The 26,197-nt window shown below is 41.0% G+C and overlaps 1 protein-coding gene across 2 annotated transcripts; it reads right to left on the bottom strand.

Moving 5' to 3' along the window:
• Positions 1-918: 918 nt before the first annotated feature.
• ptpa (protein phosphatase 2 phosphatase activator) lies at positions 919-26,098 on the bottom strand. 2 transcript variants are annotated; one of them, XM_040000301.1, is made up of 10 exons: positions 25,886-26,098; positions 23,176-23,285; positions 21,272-21,358; positions 20,791-20,916; positions 20,587-20,704; positions 20,167-20,266; positions 18,875-18,999; positions 16,492-16,592; positions 7,954-8,061; positions 919-1,954 (listed from the first exon to the last, which is right to left on the bottom strand). In XM_040000301.1, exons 1-10 carry the CDS (start codon positions 25,956-25,958, stop codon positions 1,880-1,882), a joined length of 1,023 nt encoding a protein of 340 aa, XP_039856235.1. In that variant the 5' UTR covers positions 25,959-26,098; the 3' UTR covers positions 919-1,879. The 2 variants fall into 2 exon arrangements, with proteins under 2 accessions (XP_039856235.1, XP_039856234.1); XM_040000300.1 differs by lacking the exon at positions 25,886-26,098 and adding an exon at positions 25,262-25,860.
• Between the last annotated feature and the right edge of the window lie 99 nt (positions 26,099-26,197).

Genomic DNA, 26,197 nt, shown 5'->3' with positions numbered 1-26,197 from the left:
TCTGCTTTCGACACACCTGTGTCTGTCGACCTCATCGTCTAACAACACGTCCCTTGAACTCACCGTACTCTATAAAAGGTGGGCGTAACTTCTGGTTCTGGCAGTATAAAATTGTATTTTTTCATCAACAAGGCGATTCCCAAAGAGCTAGTAGTAGAAAACTTGGTCTACTTTGACATGGAACGCATTCTGGAGCTTCAGTTGATCCATCTACCATTCACTGAACCCTCGTCAGAAATGGTCCCAGTGGAAGAATGGCCACCAAGAAGCCATTACTGAGAAAGGGAGACAGGGCTGAGATATGAGCCACATCACATAATAACTGGACTGAAAATCAGTGAAAACCGGTCTGATGGAGTGATGAATCCAAATGTCACAGTTTTGGTTCAAATCACCGTCAGTATGCACTGAAGTACAACAGTGACTAACTACAGCCATCTGTAAAACACAGTGGAGGCTCTGTCATGGTTTGGACTGCATTTCAGCCAATGTTGTTGGAGAGCTTGTCAAAATTGATAGCAGACAAGTACAGTCAGGTTTTGATACAAAATGTAATACCACCCGGAAAGCATCTGATTGGCCGCACCTTCGTTTGTCAGCATGACAGTGATCCCAAACACACTGCCAATGCAGCAAAAGCATACGCTGACAGAAAAACACAGTGGGAAATGATCAGTCATTGACTGATCTCCTCAGAGCACAGACCTTCGCAGAGGTAGGGCGGGATCATAGTCACAGAAAGTGTCAGCCAGCATCCCACAAAGACCTTGGAACGTCCTTGAAAAAGAACTATTTCTGAAGATTACCTAGTGCAATTATGGGCAGCTTGATTAAGAGAGTTCAGGGTGTTTGCACGTTTCAATAAAAGCATTTCATACTTTCCCCCCAAAAATTAAGAAATGAAGGGTGGCTCAAGACTTGTGCACAGGACTTTATATAGTGGCTTTAATGTTACACTGAAAATATGAAGACAAATCAAGTGCACAGAGAGGTGAAATGTATGAAATCAGGTTTTGGGGGTCACAAAAATAGCTTCTCTTTTATTAAATTAAAACGGCTTTAGAACACGTAAAATGTAAAGCAGGAGAGAGAAATCATAAATCTTTTGTTTGTGGTGAGCGTTTTCAGGAAAAAGCTGCACAGAACAACCACAGGAATTTATTCATGATTTGTCAATTTACAGTATTTACTATTGGAGCTGATGTCAGATGAAATAAATGGATTCAGACTGGGCCGGGATTGGAAGAAGACACCGGTTTACACTACTGACGGTGACAGCGAGGGACAGAAAACTAATGAAAAAGAAAGCTTTCATGCAAAGACAGTCAAATCTAATCAGTTACTTTTCCCACAATACATTTCTTAAAGTATAAAATATAGAGTATATTTTTCATGTCAAATTATGAATGAGAAGTTTGGACAAAATGGGAAATTTAATTATTGGTACATCTGCAAAAAAGAAAACAAATGCAAACATTTGGTTGAAAAAGCAGTAAAACCGAAGATGGAACTATGGCAGAAGATTATGAAGAAGTCATATTTTTATCCACTCCAGTGTCAAATTTAAATATAAAGCACCAATGAGCAAACCTGATAACAAAACAAAAGTCCCTCAAACTCTATCCATCACTTAAATAACATGACAAAAATGTGATGCTCCAGATTCACAAAGCTCTTCTTCCACCTTTGCATTAAAGTTATGGATATCTGCAAGCTTTCATGACCACACGCGTGCCCATGAGGGGATGAGGTGTCACACTACATGTGGTTGTCTTTTGCTACTGTCGGATTTGCACGTGAGGAAGCCAGAGGAAGGGAAACTGCAGGTTCCAACGAGTTGGGATTTTGGTCTTTTCCATCGCGTTTCCTCGCATGACAGTCAAGGCTTTGCCGGCTGGATGGACAGCAAGCTACCGAACTTGAAGTGCTGGATCACGGGGAACTTTTCCAAACACTGAAAACAAAGGGAAAACAGGAAGGAAAAAAGACTTAATATCTCAGTTTGCTTCAGAGAAGTAGTAAGCTAACTGTGATCTGAAATATAATATCAAAAGTATCTAAATTTGTCCATTTGAACATTTTTTGTGACAGCTGAAACAACAAAAGAACAAAAGTGTAGATGAATCGTAGGGCAGATGTAAATGAAAACAAATAATCTAAAAGGGGATAATAAGGTCCAGGTGAACTCAAGATAATATCATAAGTGGAACTACTGTGGGAAGAAAATATACAAAATATATTTGAGAAACTAAGACAAAGATGTATATGACAGGTTAAGGGGAAGAGAAACAAGAGTCAGCAAACAGATGTAAAAAAAAAAGTAAAATGGCTAACTGTGATCTCAGGGTTACTCTGAAATACTGTCAGAATGTTCACTTTCTGTGTGGCAGCAAACACACATTTGAAACTAATACACAAGTGCAGAGAAACTGGAGAACAAGTGTGAGTGAAAAACATGATTTAAAGGGGACAATAAAGTACAGGCGAACTCAAGACGATGAGAAAGTGAGGAAAAAGTACACAAGAAGAAATGTAAAGGAAATATGAACCACGTGAGGACCAAAAACTTGTAAAATTAATGTCAGCAGATATCAGAAATAGAGAACTACGTAATTAAGTGGCTGACTGCCATTTTTTAGCTAATTTGAAACAGTGTTTAGTAGGGCTGGGTATCGTCACCGATTTCTAGAATCAATTCGATTCCGATTCACAAGGTCCTGAATCGATTCGATCCACGATTCGATTCGATTCAATTCGATTTGAATCTGGGAAATTTTGCCTCAGACAGTCAGAAATATTATAATTCAGATCAGTACATTTACATATTTTTCTATCTATAAAAAGGAAGCTGACACACGCAAGACTTTATCAAAGGTGTGAGCATCACAGCAGAGGCCTTTGTGTCAAAGTAGCTGAAGATAAAACACAGAAAAACATGAAGGTGATTTTCCTGGCCTGGGAATTTATAAAAATATTCTGCAGTACATCAAAAACGAAAGAAAACCATTAATCAACTTATGAACATTACCTCTGAAGTTACAGCGGTTTTATTAGAGACACAGCTGAGCGTTTTGCATTTTGTATAATTTTAAAAAGTTTAAATTTGTTCATTGAACGGCAGAAATTAGGTTTTCTTTTCGGAAGTAAGTAAAAGGAAAAATAAACATCGGCCGACAGCGCTGTAAACACCATAGCCTTGTGCGTAACAAGCAAGCGAATAATGCAGAAAACAGATTTCGGGGATAGACAGGAAACTGTTCTTGAAGTACACTGAGAAAGAGAGAGAGAGAGAGAGAGCTGTGCATGAAGTGTGATTTTATTGTGGTGGAAGCAAAACAGCAAAAGTAAGAGGGAGTCCATGACAATGTTTATGTGAAGCTTAGTTTGGATCTTCTTTTGCTGCTGTTTCGGTCAATATTGTTTGGAGAGAGATAAAACTAACAGCTTTAGAATCAGCGCAAAAAGGGCGTGAACACAAAGCGTGGACCCGCCGAAACATCAGAATCAGCGAGCTGTCAGCTTTCAGCCCCGACCGTGTCCGTGCGGTCGGGTGAGAAAGCCACATCTCACTGATTCTGATCCGCGGGTCCGTGCTTTGTGTTTACGTCTTTGTGCAGAAGCCGTGTACCTGCTCTCATTTACTGTTTAAAATGTTTGGTGGTTGTCAAAATTTTGTGACGCTTCACCTGAGATTCTGGAATTTTGGGCAAAATACATTTATATAAAAAAATCGATTCAGGATTTTAATGAATCGATATCACGTTATCCAAGCCAGAATAGATTTTAATCGAAGATTTGCCGTGTTGTGGCATTAACGTCATTTCAGATTGTACATTTACGCCGACATCATCCTAGTGCAAAGACAAGTGAAAGCAGACAAAAACAACAAGCACGCATGCTACAAACTACCCGAGTCATTTAGACAGCCGTTAGCACATAATTCTCCTTATGGGGACCTGATATGTTTAATATGCTGCTGAGAATATAGCCCAGAAGAAGCAGATAGTATAGCTTTTATTTTGGAAAGAGCCATTTCTCTGGAATAAACTCTCTTTTCCAAAGATGAGTGATTTCTCGATCAGACAGATTTATTATTTTATCCCTTTGTTGTTTCAGCAACATTAAATTTAAAAACTGCACTTTTGAGTTAAAATATATATTTATAATTTTAATAAATGACAAATTAAAAAAGCATGAACATTTTTTTTGTATCGAAAGAATATCGAACCGTGAATTTTGTGTATCATTGCACCCCTTATCTATCTATCTATAGATCGAGATATATATATATATCTTTCATGCCGACTCCGTTCAGAACAGTTGTGGAGGAGCCCAGAGGAGGCTCTTTGTGTGCACACACGGACCTGTTTTTTGAGGGGGGGAGCGGCGGTGGGGGGATGGGAGGAGCGTTCGGGCTGTCTGTGCCGTGACACTATCGGTCACGATCATGTGGGCAGAACTGGGGTGGAAAAACACGCCTCACAGACCTTTTGTCTAAACAGATATTCAATCAATGTTTAACTTGTAAAAGCATCAAACGGTCATTGATCACAGCCCAACTCTTCACACACAGCATTAAAAGCCTGTGTAGGTTATCTGTCACAGACCGTTAGCAGGACAATAACACACATGCAATTAACGCTACTGAGAAGTTACTGTGATAAACCATCACAGCAGTTAACCTACAGTGGTTCATTTTGTTCTCTAATTAACTGCTGACCATTTTATGTGGTGATAACTTCTATTTTTCCTGCTATCAAGGGCTGTTTACGTTTCTTTTCCCAATCTTCACAGAGCTCCGCTGTCCTCCAGGAACGATTAAAAACACATCAGCGAGCCGCACCGCTGCTCAAGAACACTCGCCAGAGTCGCTTACTCACCCACCCACCGTCTAATTTAATCAGAGAGCAATTTAACAGCACCCTGATCGCTTTATAATAACCCAGGCAGTAAACTCCAGACCTGAAACATCAAGTGCCAAAGGCTGCAGTTCCTCTAACATCCACCAGAGGCTGGCTTTACTGGTCACTCAGTCCTCATAGACTCCCATGTTAAAAGGGACAACTTTACAGCAGAAATAAAAGAGTTTTGGCCTCTATGGATAGTTTAACCTGTCATAAATGTACAGGGGGTGGATTTTTTAAAATAACTTACCTGTTTACATTTCATTAAGGCTTAAAGTTACGTATGTTTCAGGTCACAGCGGCTTTGACTAGCACGTGGGCGCTGTGTGAGCATTGCTGGAATTTCCATTGTTAGCATCACATACACCAATACAGCCATCTTTTTATTGTGGACTGATTTTTGAACAGTGAGTGGTAGCATTTAGCCATTTTAGCTTTTTATTGGCTGGTCCTAGTAATCAGAAGGGCCTGGGTCTTTTGTGCTCAAGTTGCCCATATAAGGGTATATGGGCAACCTCCTCTCTCTGTGACAGCATAGAGGTCCACTGGGTGAAAACGAGTGTCTGAGTAGCCTATTTTAATATCAATGTGACAGGAAAGGTAGAATAGTTGCTCTTTAACATGTTTATTAATCACCTTCAGGAAACACTCCTCAGCAAATGCATGACCTTCCTTCAGTTTGACTTGAAAGTACCTCTTTTAGCAAATTACACACTCATTGTGATCTAACAAAAAGTATAGCCTGTGTTTTTTAAAGTGTTTTCTACCTTCTGGACTTAATTTTTTGCCTGATTTCAGAAGATTATGGGAAAAAATAAATATGTCACTTGTAAAAGGGCTAAAAATCACTGGCAACTAGGATCCTGGCAGTTTCTTTATTTAAACTATTACAATACACACTCCTCTAGTCCCTCTAGCATTGTTTTTCCTGTGTTTGTGTTTTATTTCACAAATTCAGATGCTTCAAAACAGCCAGCGAGGCCCCAGAATGAACTCCTCTCAGACTGAAAATGGTGAATTCGGCTCTTTCTAGGTCTACTCCGGCTCTCTGCTCGAAACCCTGTGTGGGGCCAGGAAAAGGGAGAGAGGAATGCAAGTCTGCTGATGGTTGCTCCAGGCTCGGAGGAAGGTCGGGACAGAGGGAGGGGAGGATTTAATGAAGGGAACGGCAGAGGAGGAGGAGGAGGAGGAGGGGAAGGCAGACAGCTTGGCCCCTCAGCTCTTTGGGAAGACTCACAGGCTGCTCTGGAAAACACAGGATGTGGGCATGCAGGCGGGGAGAACGGGCTTAGACAACCCCCCCAACCGCCCACACACACACACACACACACACACACACACACACACACACACACACACACACACACACGTAATTCCATTCTCTCTTAACCCTTTCCTGCCTCGCTCCTCCGCTCCCTAAAAGCACAGCCAGTCTGGGCATTTTCTGGTCTCAGTCGGCGTTAACCTGACTTTTTAAATGTCACATAAACAAGAAAACGCAGTTTCCTGAGTCCGGGTGAAGAATTACAAGAAATCCAGTTTACACAAGAATGTTTTTTTTGTGTGCATTTCAGTTTTTTGACTGCGTGTTGCCTAACTGGGTTCACGAAACCACAAAAGCTACAGCAGTGCAGCAGGAGAAAAGAAAAGAGCTTCAGACGTCACTTAAATCTTTCAAGAAATCAGCCGTGACTTTCAGTTTGGAAGACCACACATTCAAAAAGATCCCACTTGGGAAGAAACAAACATGGCGGCTGCAGTTCCTCTAAAATCCACTTGAGGCTCCCACAGCGAGTCCGTACCCATAGACTCCCAATTTAAAATGTCCGACTGCACACCAGAAATAAACATTTTTACAGTCTGCTGCAAAAAACACTTTAGATCTTTATAGCTTATTTCCATCTTTCCTAATAACTATACAGTTATATATTTTTTTATAGTTCACTTATTTAAAAAGCATTATAAGGTCTGTGCCCACTATTTTCACCAATAATATGGCTGCTGTGGGGTTAAATGTATTGACAGGCAACCTAAGATGTTTGAGAGCTAGTTTTTGTGTATTATTGCTTTATTACAACCAAAATTACTGCAACTGCGTGTATGAATGTGCTACAATTAGGATTCAAAATGTGGAAAAAATTGAAACAGCAGATGTGATCTGTTAGCATGGCTGCAGATTTTCAGTTCAACACCACACAGCAGTTAATTCTGCTTCCACAGTGAAGACTTTAAACTGGAGGAATATACCCTGCAGTATACCTGTCACACCATCCATTTCACATAAACTGGTCCACCTGAGAGATACAGCTCCCTTTGCAGTATAAAAAAAGACAGGTATGAGTGGTACAAACACACTAGAATAAATGAAGTAAAGTGCTTTACATGGATTGATGAGTTTAGACCCTTTTGGCAGGGCTCGAGCAACCCTAACTTTGATAACATCACCCCTGAAAAAACAAAACAAAGCATTGCCCAACTTCTCTACTGGAGACAGGTTACAGGTTATAGCAACTCTAGTATTAGTTTGTATTTTGTCCAGATGTTTGATGTGGCATTATGAGCTTTTTTAATTGCTTGGAGTACAAGGGACTGAAAAAAAGCTATTATTCGCTTTCCTACAAATTGTTCTTTTACTTAGTTTGGAAAATTATGGTCAAAGTTATTGAGTTTTTGCTTCAGGTTCACAACTAAAATTCTCACCTTAAAACCAGTAAATTATATTAAGAACTGTGAATATTTATTCCCAGTCATTCTTAGACACTACATTTTAAGACAAACATTTAAATGTTTATCTAGCTCAGTTTAGGTTTGCAAAGGTGAAAAGGACTGAATGTGTTTGCAAGAAGCATATTACATTAATATTAATTGCAAGGCACCATGTGCATGAAAATATGAGGTTTGATCCTAGAATTGCCCCTGTTTATCTGATCTGTAAACTTCTGATTTGAATTGTTCTCTCTGTGTTTTGGATTTGGATTCTACAGCAAGCCGTTTGTCAGACTGATGAATGGTCAGTGAGACTGGGGGGGGGGGGGGAGAGCAGGCGTACCTCAGCTTTGTACATTCTGATCAGGCCCTGGTTGACTTTGGACCAGGAGGGAACGGCACTGATGTTCCACAGCTGGTTGGAGTGTTCAGCAAACGGACCCGTCTTCATCTGCACACAAAGAGAGACACAGTTTAAATTCTACATCTCCTTAATCCACTTCATCGCAATGCCTAAATACTTTTTTAAAGGATAGTATTTCAACCTTTTTACTCCAAAATCTGTCTTAGAGCTTCAAACAGCCCCCCTGTGGGTGGTAAAGGTAGCTTTTATAAGGCTAGAGTTTCTCCACTGATGGAGCTTTGGCCATTTTAAACTGAATCAGATGCAGAGGATTCCAAATATAACCCATTTACTTGGTAGGAAAGGTTTCCATGGCCATTACTTCTTTTCTTTTACACAGTGAAAACTCTAAATGTGTAAACTCCTGCAGACCTTAAAAGACTAAAAAGTCAACATTTGCCCAAAATTATTTATAGACCTGTAAAGGCGAGATAGGGACAAAACATGATGTGTATGGTACAAACAGACTGGCGTAAGAGGCTTTGGTGAGTGTTCAATCACTTTGACCAGATGATGGCACATCTTTGAAACCACAGGGGTTGTTGGGGGTGTGGCCATTTTGAAGCAATGTCAAAAGAAAGGTGATTGGTCAGTTCCATTAACGATCTAGCAACAACACTCATTATGAAGTTGGAGGAACACTTTGTATGGCTGTAGCTAAGGAGGTAGAGCAGGTCATCTATTAATCAGAAGGTTTGTGGTTCGATCCCTTGTGTACCAAAGTATCCTTGAGCAAAATACTGAAGTTTTCCAGAGTGTGAATGTTTGACAGAAAGTATTAAGGTGTAGAAAAGTGCTTGATGACGATATCATATCATGTGCTGGGAGTCACTAAACTGGACCTACAGTCCTTTACTGACAATAAATATGTAAACAATGTGAAAAAGATCAAATAATTCAAGTTTAAAAGTCTTAAGTTAGCTAATATCTTAGCATGTCACCATCTCATCTAACTACAGTCAGTTTTGGCTCTAAACACAAAGACGCAAACAACAAGGTTGCCAAAATGCTAACACCAAGGCTCCAAAACATGGATTCCAGAAACCAAAGGGTCATGTCCACCTTTTGCAGACAGTCTATGGTTGGCAGTCACGTGAAGCTACTGACAGCATTCCAAAGAGTGACAAGCTATGAACAAAGGATCGAGTTAGGGAGAAAAAAAAAAAGAAAAAGCTCAAATTAGCTGAACTTCCACCTTAAAGAAACTGATGCAATCTCTTGATGCCAAAAAGAAAATTCTACTTTCCATTTCTAAAGAAAAACTGTTCTGATTGGATGTATAGAACCAACGACATGTGATTAGCTGTTTAAGGTACGAAAGACTCCGATCAGATGAGTAAAAGCGCACACAACTTCAACAGGTGATAAGACATCAGTTAAATGTTTATTGGCTGAAAATCAGCAGCTGATAAAGCTGTAAAGACTACGCTGCAAACCTTACAACCAAAACAATGAGCTGAAAGACACAAACAACTGCAGGGTCAGGTGCCAATGCTCTGCTTCTTCCACGACACATAGTCACGTGATCCACTGCTAACACCAAAAGGTTAGTAATTAGAGTTTCAAATGTGACATTTCAGAGTTTGAAGAGAAACTGTTTTGCAATTATAAATAACTGATTAACCTCTAATCAGGGTTTCATGAGACTTTTTTTAAGCTGTCACCGTCCTTTCTTAATTCCATGCAGAGAAACATGAAGATAATGTTTGAATTCATAAAATGCTGATTTAAGATAGAAACTGTGGAGTCCAAAACATGACAACAAACTGTTTCATTATAAATGGTATCATCTTAACAAATATCAGCAGTCAAAGGCTGAATCTGTGAGTTTTTGTTTCTCTCGCTTTAGCTTCAATGGCAGCACCACTCGAGTTGTTTGGACTCCACGGAAGATCCTAAAGCTCCTGTGATATCAGTCTTGATTAGGGTCCAGTAGGGTCAAGGTCATGGGACTTGAGAGGAAGTGTGACAACCTCTCGGTCTTCTTTGGTCTTTGAGTCATTTTTGAGTCAAGTTGGGAGGTGTGGTTGAGCACGTTATCTTGCTGCATGTTGAATCGTTCTACACAGAGATGCAAACCAGAGCAGGCACCTAAGGAATGGAGTGATACCATTTGGTAGGTTTTCTGCCAGATCCAATTTACACAATTCGTTTAATCCTCATTTTCAAGTCTGTGCCAAAGCCTAATCTAGAACCAAGTCTAAGATTTGAGGCCTGTGAAAAAGACTCCAAAAAACTCCAAACGAGAGGGGGCTACTACAAGAAACTGACCAACGGCTGGCAGGCTGAGAGCCCACAGTTTCTATTTGCCATGATTTCCTGATTTCCAACATTTTGTTGACCAAAACACTGCAAACCCATGATTTGTAGCTACACTGTGAATTATTAAAAACTGAGCTTAAAGATGTGCTGCACATGAACGGTGCTAAAAAGAAGCCAAAGAGACTGGGAATGAGCCGGAAACAGGGCTGATATGTCATCACTTAACAGGTGGATTGCTATCATAGCTGAAAAGGAACAAACATTACATGACATATAAATCATAATATAATTAGTTTTCATTTCACAGTTAACTTTTATGTCTCTCTGTTACACGAATGAATAATGAGCTTTCAGTCACAATTTTAACAATAAAGACATGCAGAAAGCTTCTGATTACAAGCTTTTTTTTAATAATAATTATTATTGCTACATTGATTATGGGGCTTTTAGTGATTTGATGAATGTTAAAAAGAACAAAAGGCTGATTGTTCATCCAGCAATCACCTCAAAATTAATACATTCTGCATAAGCTCAGAAACACACAAACAAAAACAAATGTATGAATTTCTAAATGCATAAATTAAAAAGTGAGGCGCATCAACGGCTTTCCCACCATTTTCTCCCAGGAGGGCCGAGGAACCCAAACCCAGACCCTGAGGGGAATCAATCTAACAACCCCCTCCTTTTTTTCTTTTTTTTTTTTTTCCCTTCTTTCCATCCCCCTCATCCAACCCCCGGCTCCTCACACAGCTCCAGACACTTTCCAGGGCCTCGCATGAGAACACATGGGGGGGGGGGGGGCATGGAGGAGGGGGTGGAGACAGCCCGTATTCCCTGGAGGAAGGAGTGATTCACAAGAGCATGTGGGGAAGGAAGTGACTCATGTTTAGGACGCACACACACACACATACACACTCTCACACACACTAGAGCCTTGTGTTTAAATGAAAAAAAAAAAAAAAGAGAGTCTGAAGTATCCACATGTGTGTGAATGGGAGGAAAATCCTCGGGTATGGAGTGGAGTGTATGCTTACAGGCAACAGTAAACAAATGAGGACAAACACGCCGGCAGTCGAGACTGAATTAGGCCAGTAACACATCCAAGAAAGGAAAGGGCGCTGAAGATGTGTGTTATCGTGTGTATCTGAGACTGTTTACAAAGAAAAACAAAGTGTGTTTAAAGTGTATTTATAGACACAAAGAGTAAGATGGAAAGAAACCTTGCATTATTTTATGGACACACAGGCAATCCCAAGCTAATCCTGTCTTAAATCTAATGGAAAGTGTTTATTTTGAAGGGTTTTACTGAATATTTCCTTTCAAAATAAAAGTTTTTGACCCGCATAATGGTGCAACTTCAAAACAAAGGTGGATAAAGACACTGTGACTTCTCTCATTGGTTTCTGGGCATATTTTGAAGGTTCAACATTAACTTCCTGTTCTTGAGTATAACCGGTGGTTTGCTCTTTGTTGTAAACCTTGGGTTTACACTCATTATTAGGGTGTCTCTCGAGTGTAGACGCCGACCTCTTCGATACCAATCTTGACTTGGTAGATGCTGTGAAGTTGTTTTTACTAACAATGAAAACGATTCTGTGATCATCCGCTTTAAATCATCTTGTGATCTTTCAGGGTTTTTGATGTTGCTGAGCTGGTTGGTGCTTTCCTTATTTTTAAGTGTACCAGACTGTTGATATGGCCACAGCTAGAGTTTCTTCTTCCTCTCTGACAGGTTTGTTTTGGTTTCACAGCCCAATGATGGGCCTCCCTCACTTCCATCAACATCTTCTTGGACCTCATATTGAAAGTTCATGCGAAAAGCTACCAGTTCAGTTGAAATCAGCTTCAGATCTTTAATCTGCTTAATTCAACTATGACACTATTTCCTGGTGAACTGTCCAATTACTTTTCAAAAGGAAGAGTATCTGTATCAACTACCGTCTGGTGGCCTTCAGACTGAATGCAGGTTTTAAGTATTTCGGCAAGAACTTCCTTTTTCAGACAGCGAAGTTACGTCCATGTGCTGCCGATTCAACTCAATTTTATTTTATTTATACAGCACCAAACAGACAACAACTGTCGCCTAAAGCTGCTTTATACTGTAAGGCAAAGAACCTACAATAATAAGGATGTAATACTTGTGTTAGTGCTCCTCAATTAAAGTCTACACTTCAATCACATTTGGACTGCTTGGTTTATAAACCACTGTGGTGGTGCACACAGGCAAAACTAGAAAAATTGCGCCATTGTCTAAAAACTTATGGATTGTCTCTTAGTCTGTTTCACTTCAGCTAACTGGAGCCCCTGAGTTGAATTTCTCGATCAGTTTGTGTTTGTGGTGTTGGCATCTTTGGAGATTCGCACTAACAGACCATACAAGAAGTCTGAGCTCCAGTTTTGGTGGGTGAAATTGTTTGATTTTTTTATCTGTGCCTGTCTGATGCCATCATACAGAAGAAAACATTTATTCTTCCTTTGCAATGACATGCTATGGTGTTGCTGAGGTAAGTGTGGTGCGGCTGGAAAGACTTTCTTTTTTTCCCCTCAATCTCAAAACCTTTTTAACACTGAGACACAATACATATTTTAATGGGAATATTCTGGTAGTTTCCACAGAGGAAGATCTGTTGCTTTAATACAACTTTGACAAACAACCAAAGACAGCCACAAACATACAGAATCAGCCTCGTGCTTGTTGTGTGGGCTAGTATCTAATCAACACACTACCTGCTTTAAGTTTCACATAAAAACTAACCAAAGTTGCAGAAAAGTGATAAAGAAGAAAACAAAAGCTTGAAAAAACAAGCTGTGAGCCAGCTGACGAGCTCCGCGGACACAGCGGCAGCATCCTTCCATGACCGTGAGGAAGAGGAGGAGGAAGAGGAGGAGGGAGAGGTCAGGGAGGAGAGGGAAGGAGAAGAGGAGGGGAAGGAGGAAAAGGATGTAGTCGCTCCACCGACGCCCTCATCTACTTCCCTCCCCTCCTTTTCCTCCAAAAACCCCAAACAAAGCAAACGGTTCCTGCTCTGGCACGTTCCCAACAAAATCCATCTGCCTCCTTTCTCCCTCCTCCCTCGTCATCTTCCTTTTCCTGGACAAAACCACATTCATCTGTGGTCCAACTATTTACTTCTAACAGCTAAATCTACATGCAATGTCTCACGACACACACAGATTGTATACCAATCAGAAATGAGATTAAACCCCCTCTGATGAAGTGGTTTATAAAAATCTTAAATGCATTTACAGTGGTCATGCTGTCCATTAGATGGCAGCAGCGCACACGTGGACAAACCCACGTCCTATTGTGATGCAGAGCAAGGAGACTGTTGAGCCAAACAGTGAAGGTGAAGAAACAAAAATAAAAGCTGGGAGCTGACGTCCTGCTAACAAAGGTCATTTACAGGCTCGCTTAACCCCTACATCTACAAAAAGGCCAATTCTTGAAACACTAGTTTTCCAATGTTTCTTTCCCTCTTAAAAGGTTTTTGCTTATTTTTTTAGCTTTTTATTGCTTTTGATCTGAAATAAATCACAATCACAAAAACAAAATAAACAATATGACTCTTCTGTTAAACCAGCTTAAATGTGATTAAAGGGTTTTTTCAGCTGCTCCTATTCATGAAAATAAAATCTGATTGAATGCAGACAAACTGCTTCAAAACACGTGTGTATCTACAGGACGGTGACAATACATCTACAAACATATGTTACATCTAAAATGCTTAGTTGTACACTGCTAACAGTATAGAATATGAATTCAATGGTCAATTTATTAGGCACACCTGCTCAGATGGTCGTTAACCGAATCAGCCAATCACATGGCACCAAGTCTGTGCATTTAAGCAGGCAGACATGCTGAAGACGACCTGCTGAAGTTCAAACCGAGCATCAGAATGAGCAGGAAAAGTGACTGGAAGGCAGCTAACTCAAATTACAACCAAGGTGTGCAGAAGATCATCTGAATGCATAACATGAAGCAGATGGGCTAAAGCAGCAGAAGGCCACACCACTCCTACGCCACTCATGGCAGGTAAGACCTGCACAGGCTCACCGAAACTGGACAACAGAAAATGAAAAATGGTGCCTGGTCAACACGAAATTGGAAATTTTGACCACCGTGTAGCCATCCTAAGATACCCGCTACCACAAGCATAACACACCATGAAACAAATGTTAAAGGACCTCAAACTGGTTTCTTGAACGTGACATTAAATTCTGTTTTTTCAAACAGCCTCCAGAATCGTTAGGATGTGGTTGATCAGGAGACTTACATCATGCAGCTATCATATTGACCACAATTTCTATCTTGCATGGGAAGATTATACACAAAGTTGATGCTATGAAATTAACTGACCTCAATTCAAACAGTTTTGTAAGTTAAAATATTTCCCATCAGGCAACAATCAGAAATGGAGGAGCTGGAGCTCAGAGTCGAGGCTTTTAGATTGAGAGAGAAAAGTGAACTAAACTGTTTGTAATGGTAAGTTCTGAAAACATGTTTCCGTAATTTGATACCAGCTGTTGGTTGGAGTCTTCCCCCTGTTTGCTGTGGGAGGCAAATATTCAAACTTTGCTTTATTTCTGTTACAAGAGAGGAGTAGAAATTCCTGTGAAGTACCTCTAAATATAGTCAGGCAACCAGAAAAGAAAAGAGAGAAAATTATGATCTGTCATATAACCCTGTTTAAAAGTAATAACATTTAGTTTTAACAGGGGTGTAGGATGGGTCATAAAAATATGTCCCAATAAATAAACACATCCCAAAAAACGTTGAACTGAAGCAGGTTAACAAAACAAGGTTGTACCAAATAGGGCTGCCACAAACGATTATTTTGATAGTCGACTAATCAGATCATGCATCCACTGGGCGTAAAACGTACAGCTTATTGCACCAGCATGCGTCTCCTCTTATATAGCTATCATTAGCTTACAGCTTGAAGTGTTTAAGGTATGTGCTAACTGAAAATAAAGACAAGATGATAGTTTATTAAACTTTTAATGAAATTTGCAGATTGTCTCGGTGGAGTTTAATAAACTCGGCCATCTGTTCTTTCTATGTAAAATTTAACAGGACACTGGAGTAAATTCTCGACCATTTCACACTTCTGTTTAATCAGTTCTCTGTTTGACGTTTATTCAGCTGTGTAAAAACTATAACTTTAATCTCAGCCAAACCAATTTACTGAGGAACAAATAAAACACTGAAAAAAGCCAAACAATTACATTTTTAAATTATCTGAGTGACTTATATATCATGTTTAACCTGAGTAGGGGGTTTGAAAATAATGTGCCGGGAGATCACTGTTCTCGCCGGCTCTAGTGAGCCTTGAACCCTCTAGCTATTGAGCAGGTGGGTAAGAGACATCTCCGAAAACATCGGAGCACTTTTGCAAATATGTGATGTCTTGATAAACTGAGCAGATATTTGAGGTTTACACAGCTACATTCTCGCCTGAAAATATGTTAAACGTTTATTTTGTGACCCAGAAAGAATAATAAGAGTAATATTAAAACTAAGTAGCTGCCGCCATTGTTGGAAACTGGAATTGGCTGGGCCGCTTTATGAACTCTAAGATAGGTTGGGCCACGAAGGATACACCCGACCCATTCTTCAAATCTGGGGAAATGAAGGACTCATTTTTCGGCCACGTTTGGGGGAGTCTTCGAAATTTGGACAGGCTTCATCGTGTCGCTGTAACGTAATTGGCCTACAAATGCAGCATCCAAAGGATGCGGCCGCTAAATTTGGACACAGCTATGAACCCGGACACAGCTATGAACCCGGACACAGCTATGAACCCGGACACAGCTATGAACCCGGACACTGCTTCTTCTTCTTCGGGGTTTAACAGCAGCTGGTATCCCAGGACATGTAGTGCTGCCATCTTCTGTTTCAGTCCGTTATTACACTCTTAAATACTACCACTTATTCCTGCGTCTTTTGGGATCTTACAAAGCGTCAAACGACGCGTCGACTATTAAATTAGTTGTCGACAATTTTAATAGTCGACGTAATCGTCACTAGTCGACTAATCGTGGCAGCCCTAGTACCAAATGAGGCCAAACAAACTGAAGTAAAAAAAACAACTAAAATTTAATTTTGTGGGACACAACCTAGAGGACCTCAGGCTGTTAATATTTCCTCTAACCAGTGGGTCACCCAGGTGAGTAAAATGACACAGGTGGACGTTTGCTGGAGTTTGATTTCCCCACCTCATTGATGAACTTGATGCACTCTAGAAACATGTAGTCCTGATGGTGCTCGTTCACCACCCGCTCGTCGACAAAGTGCCGAGGCTCCAGTGTTGGGTGATCTGAGGAGGAGATTTGGACCGTAAGTGCACATGCTCAACAACGCGTGTCACTATGCACCTGAAGTACAGCAGTTTTAGTTCATTTTAAGTGTTTTTAAAGAAAAGAGGGTAAAAAAAGGCTACTTCCCTTCTTAATTTCATATTCATTTCAGGCACAGAAGGCCCACCCACTTCTGTTTACGAGGGACAGCCAATCAGAATAAAGGTGGGCTTAAACTAGGAGGAGGTACCAATTTGTTATACAGACAAAGGGTGACTTGAAGGGCTGCTTCAAGGTCCAGGATAAGATAAAGAAGGATTATTTTAAACTGATGATCATGCAAAGCTACTATAAAAGAGTCCAAGTACAAAAATATGGAGCTGGAAAAGTTTAGTAGCGTCCTGCTGAAATATGGAAGGCCCTTCCTGAAAAAGATGTCTGGACGGTGCATATGATGCTCTAAAGCTTGTATATACCTTTCAGCACTGATGGTGCCTTTCCACTGATGATGAACCCACATACCATCAGAGGTGCAGGCTTTTGAACAGAGCGAGAGGAACATTTTTTTTTAAATCCGTTTCAGTTAGTAGATGCAGTGTTTTGCATCATCTTCTGCCCACCTTTGCTTCTGATAAACCTTTGAGCCATGTTGCTAAAATCAAATTCCAAATAAGCTCCTATTTTTCTTAAAAATGTCAGTTTTCTCAAACACCTGAAGTGTTTTCTGTGTTCTAATTTGAATAAAATAGGGGTTTATACGATTTTTATTTACACTTAAAATCATTGCCTGCGTTTATAGAATCTGGCTTTGATATTAAAGTGAGCTTCAACCTTCACACGTTGAAGTAAATAATGCAAGTCTTGCAAGTGTTTGCATTATTTTTAAACTGGGTTATGAGTGGTGGGTTTTTTTTTTGTTGTTTTTTTTTTTTTTAAAGTTTAATGTAGTTGGGGCTTATGAGTTATGTTATGAGAGCAAAGTCGTGGTAAAATAATTAAAAAGTACCAAATTTCAACTTGCATATGTACACTTTGAAGGCATGTAACTGTGAGAATATTTATAGTATGAGGGTAAAACTGCTTCATTAAATAAAGTTACTGTACATGAAAAAAATCAGCTGATTCATGTGGGAGTCACTGATTTTTCACGCACTGACCCAGATATAATATGTTTACTGTTAGCAGCTGCAGTTAGGCTGGTATGTCTGCCTCTGATCGATAATGGACTGAGGACCCCTAGTGTACAGGGACAGTCACTACACGACATGTATGCAAACTTAAAAAGCTTTCACATTTTCAAAATGTATAAAAATAAAAATAAATAAACGTGTGTGTGTGTGTGTGTGTGTGTGTGTGTGTGTGTGTGTGTGTGTGTTTATACACACACACACACACACCTATATGTATAGTTCAGCTTAGGTTTGAGAAATTTACTCATACTGTGTTGTCCTGAACTTCTTAAATCTTACAATCTGACAAATACTGCCATCGTCACCATAACAAGCAAAACTATCCATGAGACTTAAAAATGACACTAAAACATAAAACTTTTATGCTAAAAGTGGACAGAAATGAGCAAACCCACATAAAGCCAATAAAAACGAATGAAAATACAAAGACCTTCTGACAACAGCTGCCCACTCAGCCAACCTCAATGAGACACTCTGACACCAAAATTGAGGATTATTTTCTTTTCTCTTTATCTAATTGACATCAACTAAAACTGCTAATTTACATCTGTCATCTCACATAAAAACATTACACCACTCAAATAAGACGACAAACCCATCAGATAGAAGTAAGATGGTCAAAGGTACAAGGTTTCAGCTGAGTCTTAAATGTGGGAATAGTAGACCACTCCTTTATTGCCACTGGAAAACTGTTTGAGTATTTATTTCCTTTTACTGACACCGCAGTTTGTCCTAATGTAGAGCATCTATGAGGCACCTCACAGTTCCCTCTAGTGGTGGCCAATAAGTTATAATCTTTGAGGTTTGCATCATATGTTGAGTTCCACAGGAGAAAAGACACCTTTCCTGGAATAAGGTACATGGATCAGGTACCTTCTTCCCTCGAAGCCACCAGTTATGTCATCCTTAGATGAAACATTTCTTCTCACTTCTATCTCAGCTTGTAAATAATCATGAATGAGCTGAACGAATTGATTACTTTAAAGGATTTTTTTTTTTGGAAATGGAGGAAATGAAGGAGTGCTCAGTTTAGACTTAACAAGCAGACTGGTCTAAAGATGTAGAGGAAATCTCATGTGCTTCCCTCCACAAAAACACCTGATGGCTCTTACCTATAAACTGGGAGCTGCCCCAGATGAAGGGGAGAAACTGGAAGTCATCCAGCCCCCAGACACCCTGACTCCCAGCCGGCTCCATTCTGTAGGTCTTCTGCAGTTTCCGCATCACTTCGAGATACCTGAAAACACAATCAGGACAATGTTCACGTGCATGTAGTAGGGATCAGTCTCAGCAGCGACTGTTTCATTCTGGCACAGGTCTGTAATAACGTCAGAAATAATGTTATTAGAAAGAGAAAGAGAGCAAAAACTATGGAGAGTGTAATAAAAGCAGGGAGAGTTTAAAAAAAAGAAGAGAAGTGCGTAGGGAGTATAATAAACAGTGGTGCAACGGATCAAAAATCTCACGGTTCGGATCGGATCAATTTCGGATCAGCAAAAAAAGAAAAAAGACAAAAATTTAACATTTACTTATTGAAGTATTTTTTGCCTGTTAAAAACATTCAACTCAAGACTCATTCCACGCAATTATTAAAAAAAAATTAAAAATGATACAATATAGGGCAGTACAGTCTTTGTATCTACCATTCAATTCAATTCAATTCAATTTTATTTATAAAGTGCCAAATCACAACAACAGTCGCCTCAAGGTGCTTTATATTGTAAGGTAGACTCTACAATAATACATAATACATACACCGCTCATTATGAGCGGTCACGGTCACGTAGCTGTCCGTTGCCCTGGAGGTCCACCCATTTGTAGTAGTTAGAGCAACAGAAGATGCCTGGGACAGTTCAGCCATAACTTTAAACTTTTCCTGCTCATACATGCTTGGAACAATCTTGCCACTAAAGTTGACGCGCAACGACATATCATAGCGTGGCTCAAGCACTTTCATCATAGTTTAAACCCCTTGTTTTGCACAACTGAATATAGCCTCCCATCTGCAGCTAAACACCCAATAGCCTTTGTAATAGCTTTAGCCCGGTCAGACTGGGCAGCAAAGGGCTGCTTAAATACCGCAAACTCCTCTGCTCCTCCACTTGGACCGCTAGCGCTGACCATAACTATCGCTTGACAGACCCACCACGCGCACCATACGCATACTTTTTTCTTCTTTTTCAAATCTTCGGATCATGTGCGTGCCGAACCGTGGAGTGGGATCGGTTTGGATTATGGATCAACCGTGATCCGTTGCACCACTAATAAACAGGGAGCAGTGCTTTTTGGTAAATTAAAGTTTGTTTGGAGAGCAGTTCAGTTCATTTGTAACAAAATCAGATTTTTAAACCTGAACATTTACCATTGCATTAACAGCATACTGCAGTTTAGTGTGACAGCTCACCTGTCGAACACCTTAAAGACGATAGCGAGCTGATCATCCACCCTGAGCGCTCCAACCTTACAGAGACAGCAGAGGAACGCTGCGAAAGCTGCTTCATGACCTGAAGAGACAAACGAACATTAAACAGCTGCAGGATTAGTCTGCAAAGTGTGTGAGCTGCACTCAAACGCACCGCTGAGATCACTTTTCGGCATCTGACTACAGCACCAGGTCTGAGTTTTACTGCTGCTGTAGACCAGAGCAATGCTTTGGGCCAGCACTGATGAGACGATGCAAAACTACTAAAGAACAACAACAACAGCTGCAACACGTTCAGGTAGAACAACAACTTTGCTTTGATTTGTGGAGGAAATAAAGATCCGGTAGCAACATAACCAATCAAAGCTAACTGATAACTGGAGTGACATAGAGCACTGTTACCTGTGCCGTAGTCTATCCTGGTGGAGTTTCCCACAGACTCTTTCAGATAGACAGCAATCTCTGGAGCTGCTGCACGTTTATCAGCAGGGAGGACCACCGACACCAGCGCCTCTGCTTCCTACAAACAAAACATACAAATAAATTAACTGCTAGCCACAGCCCATGTGCATGGATGTGTGTTAGAACATGTGTGAGCGTACCGACCTGATCTAGTTTGGCGAACCAGGTTCTGTACGCCTTATTTCCGAAGCGTGACGGCTGGTCGACGGGAGGCGTCTCATTTATCCATCGGTCCAGAGTTCCCAGAAGATCCATGAGCTTCTCCACCGTCTGGGAAAAGTAACAAGGCAGTGACTGCAGCAGGACCATCATGAGTCGGGGCAGATAACAAACCAGCTCAAGCCTGTTGGTTTCTCTAAAATCGAAATTCTTTATTTTAATGCTTTCTTCATTTTTGTTGCTCTTACTTGTAGTGTGGTTATATGTGACACATGCACGAGGCCACATTTTCTGGTTAACATCACCAAACTATCAGCTTGGCACTTTAAAATGCACCAAATATTCTCTGCAGACAAAGTTTAACCTGACAGGCGTTAAATGACAGCTGATGCTCTGCTCTGCTGCGTTTCTCTTGCTACGCAGCAGATCTGCTGGTTTAGTATACAAAAACGAGCAGATCACGTACCTCAGACACTTTATATTCACACGTGAGCTTCTTTCCCTTCACACCTTCGTTCAGCGTCAGAATAAAGCCTATGTAGTCAGCGTAGGCCTGAAAGCAGAGAGGCAAGTTAAAAACACACATCAGACCAGTGTTCCAGCAGTATGGCATACATGTGACTGCTAAACATTTGATGTTAACTTGTCCTCCATTTTGGCAATGTGACAAACAAGGTGACAACGTAAGGTCAGTCACACAAGCCTAGAGAACAGTCTGCAACCATCTGGCAACTAGGGCTGGGCTATATCATACCGTTCACGGTAATACCGGTGTAATGTTGGGCAACGATAGGAAAATGAAATATTGCGATAGAATATGGGTAAAACGTGCATGCGCAGTGTCTATGTTTACATACGCACATGGCTACGACGCAGAATGAGAAGAGCGAAAGCGGATCGTTAAATGAAACGGATGAACCAGAATTGGTTTGTAAAAATGCTGCAACTTCAGTGGTGTGGAACTGGTTTAGCTTTCGTCGGTCAGATACACAACAAAGCACTATTTTTGGTAGAGCATGCTAGCGGGCCGTCGTTATTACCGTGTTTTTTGGAAAATATGGCACACTTAAAATCAATCCTTTGATTTTTCTGAAAATCGACAGATTATAATCCCGTGTGCTTTATGTTTGGATTCTGGTTGTGTTTACTGACCTCGAAACGATTTTATGTCGTACACGGCGCTCGAAAATCTGTCAAATGTTTTAGTACAACTTTGCTAAGCTACAAACCCGCACCGCTTGATGGATTGTCGGAGCATTGCGGCTATCGTAGGCAGGAGCCTCGCGGACTGATACGTACTGTGCTTCAACATAATATTACCGTATTGTGTGTGTATAACCTCTTTTTAAGTTTTGTGGATAGTATACAAGGTTATGCTGAGGATATGTCGGCCAGTTTCCACTGGAAATGCCTTTTATTTATTTATTTTTTATTTCACACATGGTACAGCAGTAATTCCTTTCCCATACGCAACCTTTTGGTTAAACTGTCAGCAAGGAATTTGCACAACTTTAATGCACATAAAAAAAAAAACAGCTGCTTGTTTAAGTGAAAATACATTGATGGGGTTTTTTGCACTAATAAAGTTGTGGAGATGTAAAGCATTTTGTCTAGTGTCAATTATATTGTCAGTTATATCGTTATCACAAATTTTCAAATGTATATCGTGATAAATATTTTTGGTCATATCGCCCTGCTCTACTGGCAGCCACTGGTGGCAAGGAAAAATTAGTATCCTCTAACAGGTTTATTAAGTGTTTGCTGAAGTTTGGGGAATTGATTACTAAAGTCAGTCAGTAGGGCCCCCCCACCAGCGACCATGTCATTGGGGAAAAAAAAAACATGTGCTCCTTGACCTATTAGGGAAACCACCTGGTGATGGATCTGGTTGCTAGCAGATTGCCACAGCTGCCGATATTTTTCATGAGGAGGACTTCTCTTCAAACACTCTGGGAAAACTCCTTTGCTTCCAATTTTGAGATCTTCTCCTCCTATATCAGAACTCATGTGAAGGTTTTGTCTGAGTGGCGAGTGCTTGCGCCCTCAGTGCCGGCAAAGTAACCAAGGAGGCGACCAAAACTGGAAAATCACTGAATACTTGCTAACAAGTTTGTTGCAGATGACATCTTCCTCACAAATTACAGGCAACAGAGGCAACCTGGTAGCAACCAAAACAATCAGAAGGCGGTTTCTGGTGGAGTGCCCTCTACAGCACCATCTTTGTCACCAATTTCACCATGTGACAGCCGAAAGCCTCCAGAAACGACTCACAGCCACACTTTTCCTTCATAGTCGATGGTTATATCACGTTCAATATGACAGACAACTCTCGAAGAAGACGCGTGCACACGCCCACAGGGAGGAACCAACCTGAGAGCGCTTCCACTTTCCCATGTCAGGCACCATGCTGATTTCTTTCTTGGGCACCATAAAGGTGAAGCTGGCCCCCTCCTCGGGGGCTTCATCTTCAGGAGTGGATCCTAAAAAATAATTCAGTACAGAGAATTTTCATGACATCAGTGCATAAATAAGTAATCCCCATGAGCCAAAAGCTCCGGCTGCACACTGCTCTTAACTAAACTTCAACCACTCGAGCTGATAAGTGATGCACCAAAAGCTACAGTTCCTCTAATGTCCACTAGAGGCTCCATAAGCAAGCCAGTCCCCTAGAGTCAACATCTAATTTCACCCTCTTGTCCTAATATTGTCACTTTGGCCTCAAAAACCTAAAATGGGGGCGAATAACAATGAGGCTGAGTCAAAAACCAGTGGGTGTTTCCATCTTTTCTATACAGTCTGAGATGTAAACCTGCACTCCCTGTAATGTCCAGCAGGGGGTGGCTCCAGGTTGCAAAGATTAGACTGTATAGCTGTTTATGAGAAAATAAGCCTACTTCAGTCTTGATTTATGATCTGAGTAAACACTTTCCCGATGATGTTATGGACTCAGTTACCAAAACAAACATGAAGCTTATTTAGTAAATGTTATCGCCATTTAGAGTCAAAAATCAATCGCTTTCTCACTTATGTTTGGTGACAGCCAAAAAGTTAAACTCAAAGCATCAAAAACAGATTTTTGAACTAGTGGGTGACATCACAGTTGTTACATTAATCTTTTATATACAGTCTATGGTTAATGCTCTTTCAGCTGCTCCCTTTAGGGATTGCCACAGCTGATCATCTGCCTCCATCGAATCCTCGTCTGTCACACCAACCCTCTGCACGCCCTCCTTCGTTTGATCCACGAATCTTCTCTGTGGTCTGCTTCTTTTCCTTCCATGTTTAACATCCTTTGTCTCCCACATGTTAAACCTGATCGGTCCCTCTGATGTTCTCCTTTCTGAACCTGTTCATTCTGGTCAACCCCAATCAAAATCTGAACATCTTCATCTCTGCCACCTCTACCTCAGCCTCCTGTTCTTTTTTGTCATCGTCACCATCTCCTAACCATACATCACAGCAGGTCTTACTACTATCTTGTTAATATTTACTTTCACTCTTTTTGCTACCCTTCTATCACAAATCTCCGACACTAGTCTCCAACCTCTCTTCAGTGTTGTCTGGTGCTTTGTATGGTTGACAACCAGGTATTTAAACTCATCCATCTTCACTACTTCTATTCCTTGCAGCATCACCGTTACACCTGCCCCTCCTATTCGCACACATGTATTCTTCCTCTTCTCTCCAGACCCTCCTGCACCTGCAAACATTATAGTCCACAGAGACCTGTGCATCAACATCAGGTCTTAAATAATCAGACCCCATCTTATCTTAATAACCTTGTAGTACCATATCACCCTATTAGAGCACTTTGCTCTCACACTGCAGGCCTACTTGTTGTTCCTAGAGTATTTAAAAGTAGAATGGGAGGGAGAGCCTTCAGTTTGCAGGCCCCTCTTCTGTGGAACCAACTTCCAGTTTGGATTCGAGAGACAGACACTATCTCTACTTTTAAGATTAGGCTTAAAACTTTCCTTTTTGCTAAAGCATATAGTTCGGGCTGGACCAGGTGACCCTGAATCCTCCCTTAGTTATGCTGCAATAGATGTAGGCTGCTGGGGATTCCCATGATGCATTGAGTTTTTCCTTTCCAGTCACCTTTCTCACTCACTACGTGTTAATAGACCTCTCTGCATTGAATCATATCTGTTATTAATCTCTGTCTCTCTTCCACAGCATGTCTTTTATCCTGTCTTCCTTCTCTAACCCCAACCGGTCGCAGCAGATGGCCGCCCCTCCCTAAGCCTGGTTCTGCTGGAGGTTTCTTCCTGTTAAAAGGGAGTTTTTCCTTCCCACTGTCGCCAAAGTGCTTGCTCATAGCGGGTCATATGATTGTTGGGTTTTTCCTCTATCTATGAAGCGCCTTGAGGCGACTTTTGTTGTGATTTGGTACTATATAAATAAAATTGAATTGAATTGCAAATATGCTCAAAGACGACCACTGATGTAAACCCACCTTCAACCCAGCAGTACCACGGTTCTTCTCTTAGCGCCCTATTATCATAAGCTTTCTCTAAATCCAAAGACACAGTGAAGCTCCTTCTGACCTTCTCCATCAATACTCTGAAAGCAAACACTGCATCTGCAGACCTTTTTCTCCGCTTGAAAGGATATGCCTGTTCACCGACATTCAATACCTAGTATTAGTAAAGTAATTTAATAATCTTTCCAGTGTGTTTTCAACAACTTTATTCAAGCACGGGAATCGAGGTCCCCTTTAAAGACGACACTAATCAATGTGCTGACTCCGGTCAGCAGCCAGAAAGTACTGAGTACTTTTTACTCACTGTGTGCAAGCTGACACCTCACACACAGCCAGGTAAGGAGACTGTGTCTCTGTCAGACTGTGCTAAAGTCTGCTAACATCACCGTATTTGCGCCACAGAGTTCAAATACAACCAGCCCAGGTGGAGAACCTGCAGTCAGTGAGTGTGGACAGCTCTTGGCTTCCAGGTTCATCTAACAGCCCTTAAATCAAACCCTAAAGCCTCGTTTCTAAAGGTCACTGCCTTGAAAGCGTCAAATAAACAACACACGACACACTGCTGACGCCGAGCACGAGCATCAAGCCGAGCTTTACCTGACTGCTGCTCTGTTTCCGCCATGGCGAGCCTGACAGTCTTCTTCGTGGTGTGTTTTCCCGGCAGACTCATTACTCATGGCTCAGTACTGCCCCCACATGTTCGCATACTGAGTGGCACCCCAAGATTTCTCAAATTGCTGAAAATCAAACTTTTATCTTAAAGTACATTTAATGCTTTCGTATAGTGGAGTAAAACGAGAAGCTAAGAGGTTACATCGAATTTGTACTTATAAGTGCGCATAACTGCCACTCTGCCACTTATTTATGGCATCTGGGGCAGCCGGTCACCCCGGCTCTTTTCCAGCTGAG

Source organism: Simochromis diagramma, unplaced genomic scaffold, assembly GCF_900408965.1.
Source record: "Simochromis diagramma unplaced genomic scaffold, fSimDia1.1 OVJJ01000596.1, whole genome shotgun sequence".
Taxonomy (NCBI): Eukaryota; Metazoa; Chordata; class Actinopteri; order Cichliformes; family Cichlidae; genus Simochromis; species Simochromis diagramma.
The sequence above is the reverse complement of the archived record's forward strand: the minus strand, read 5'-3'. Positions and strand labels throughout refer to the sequence as shown.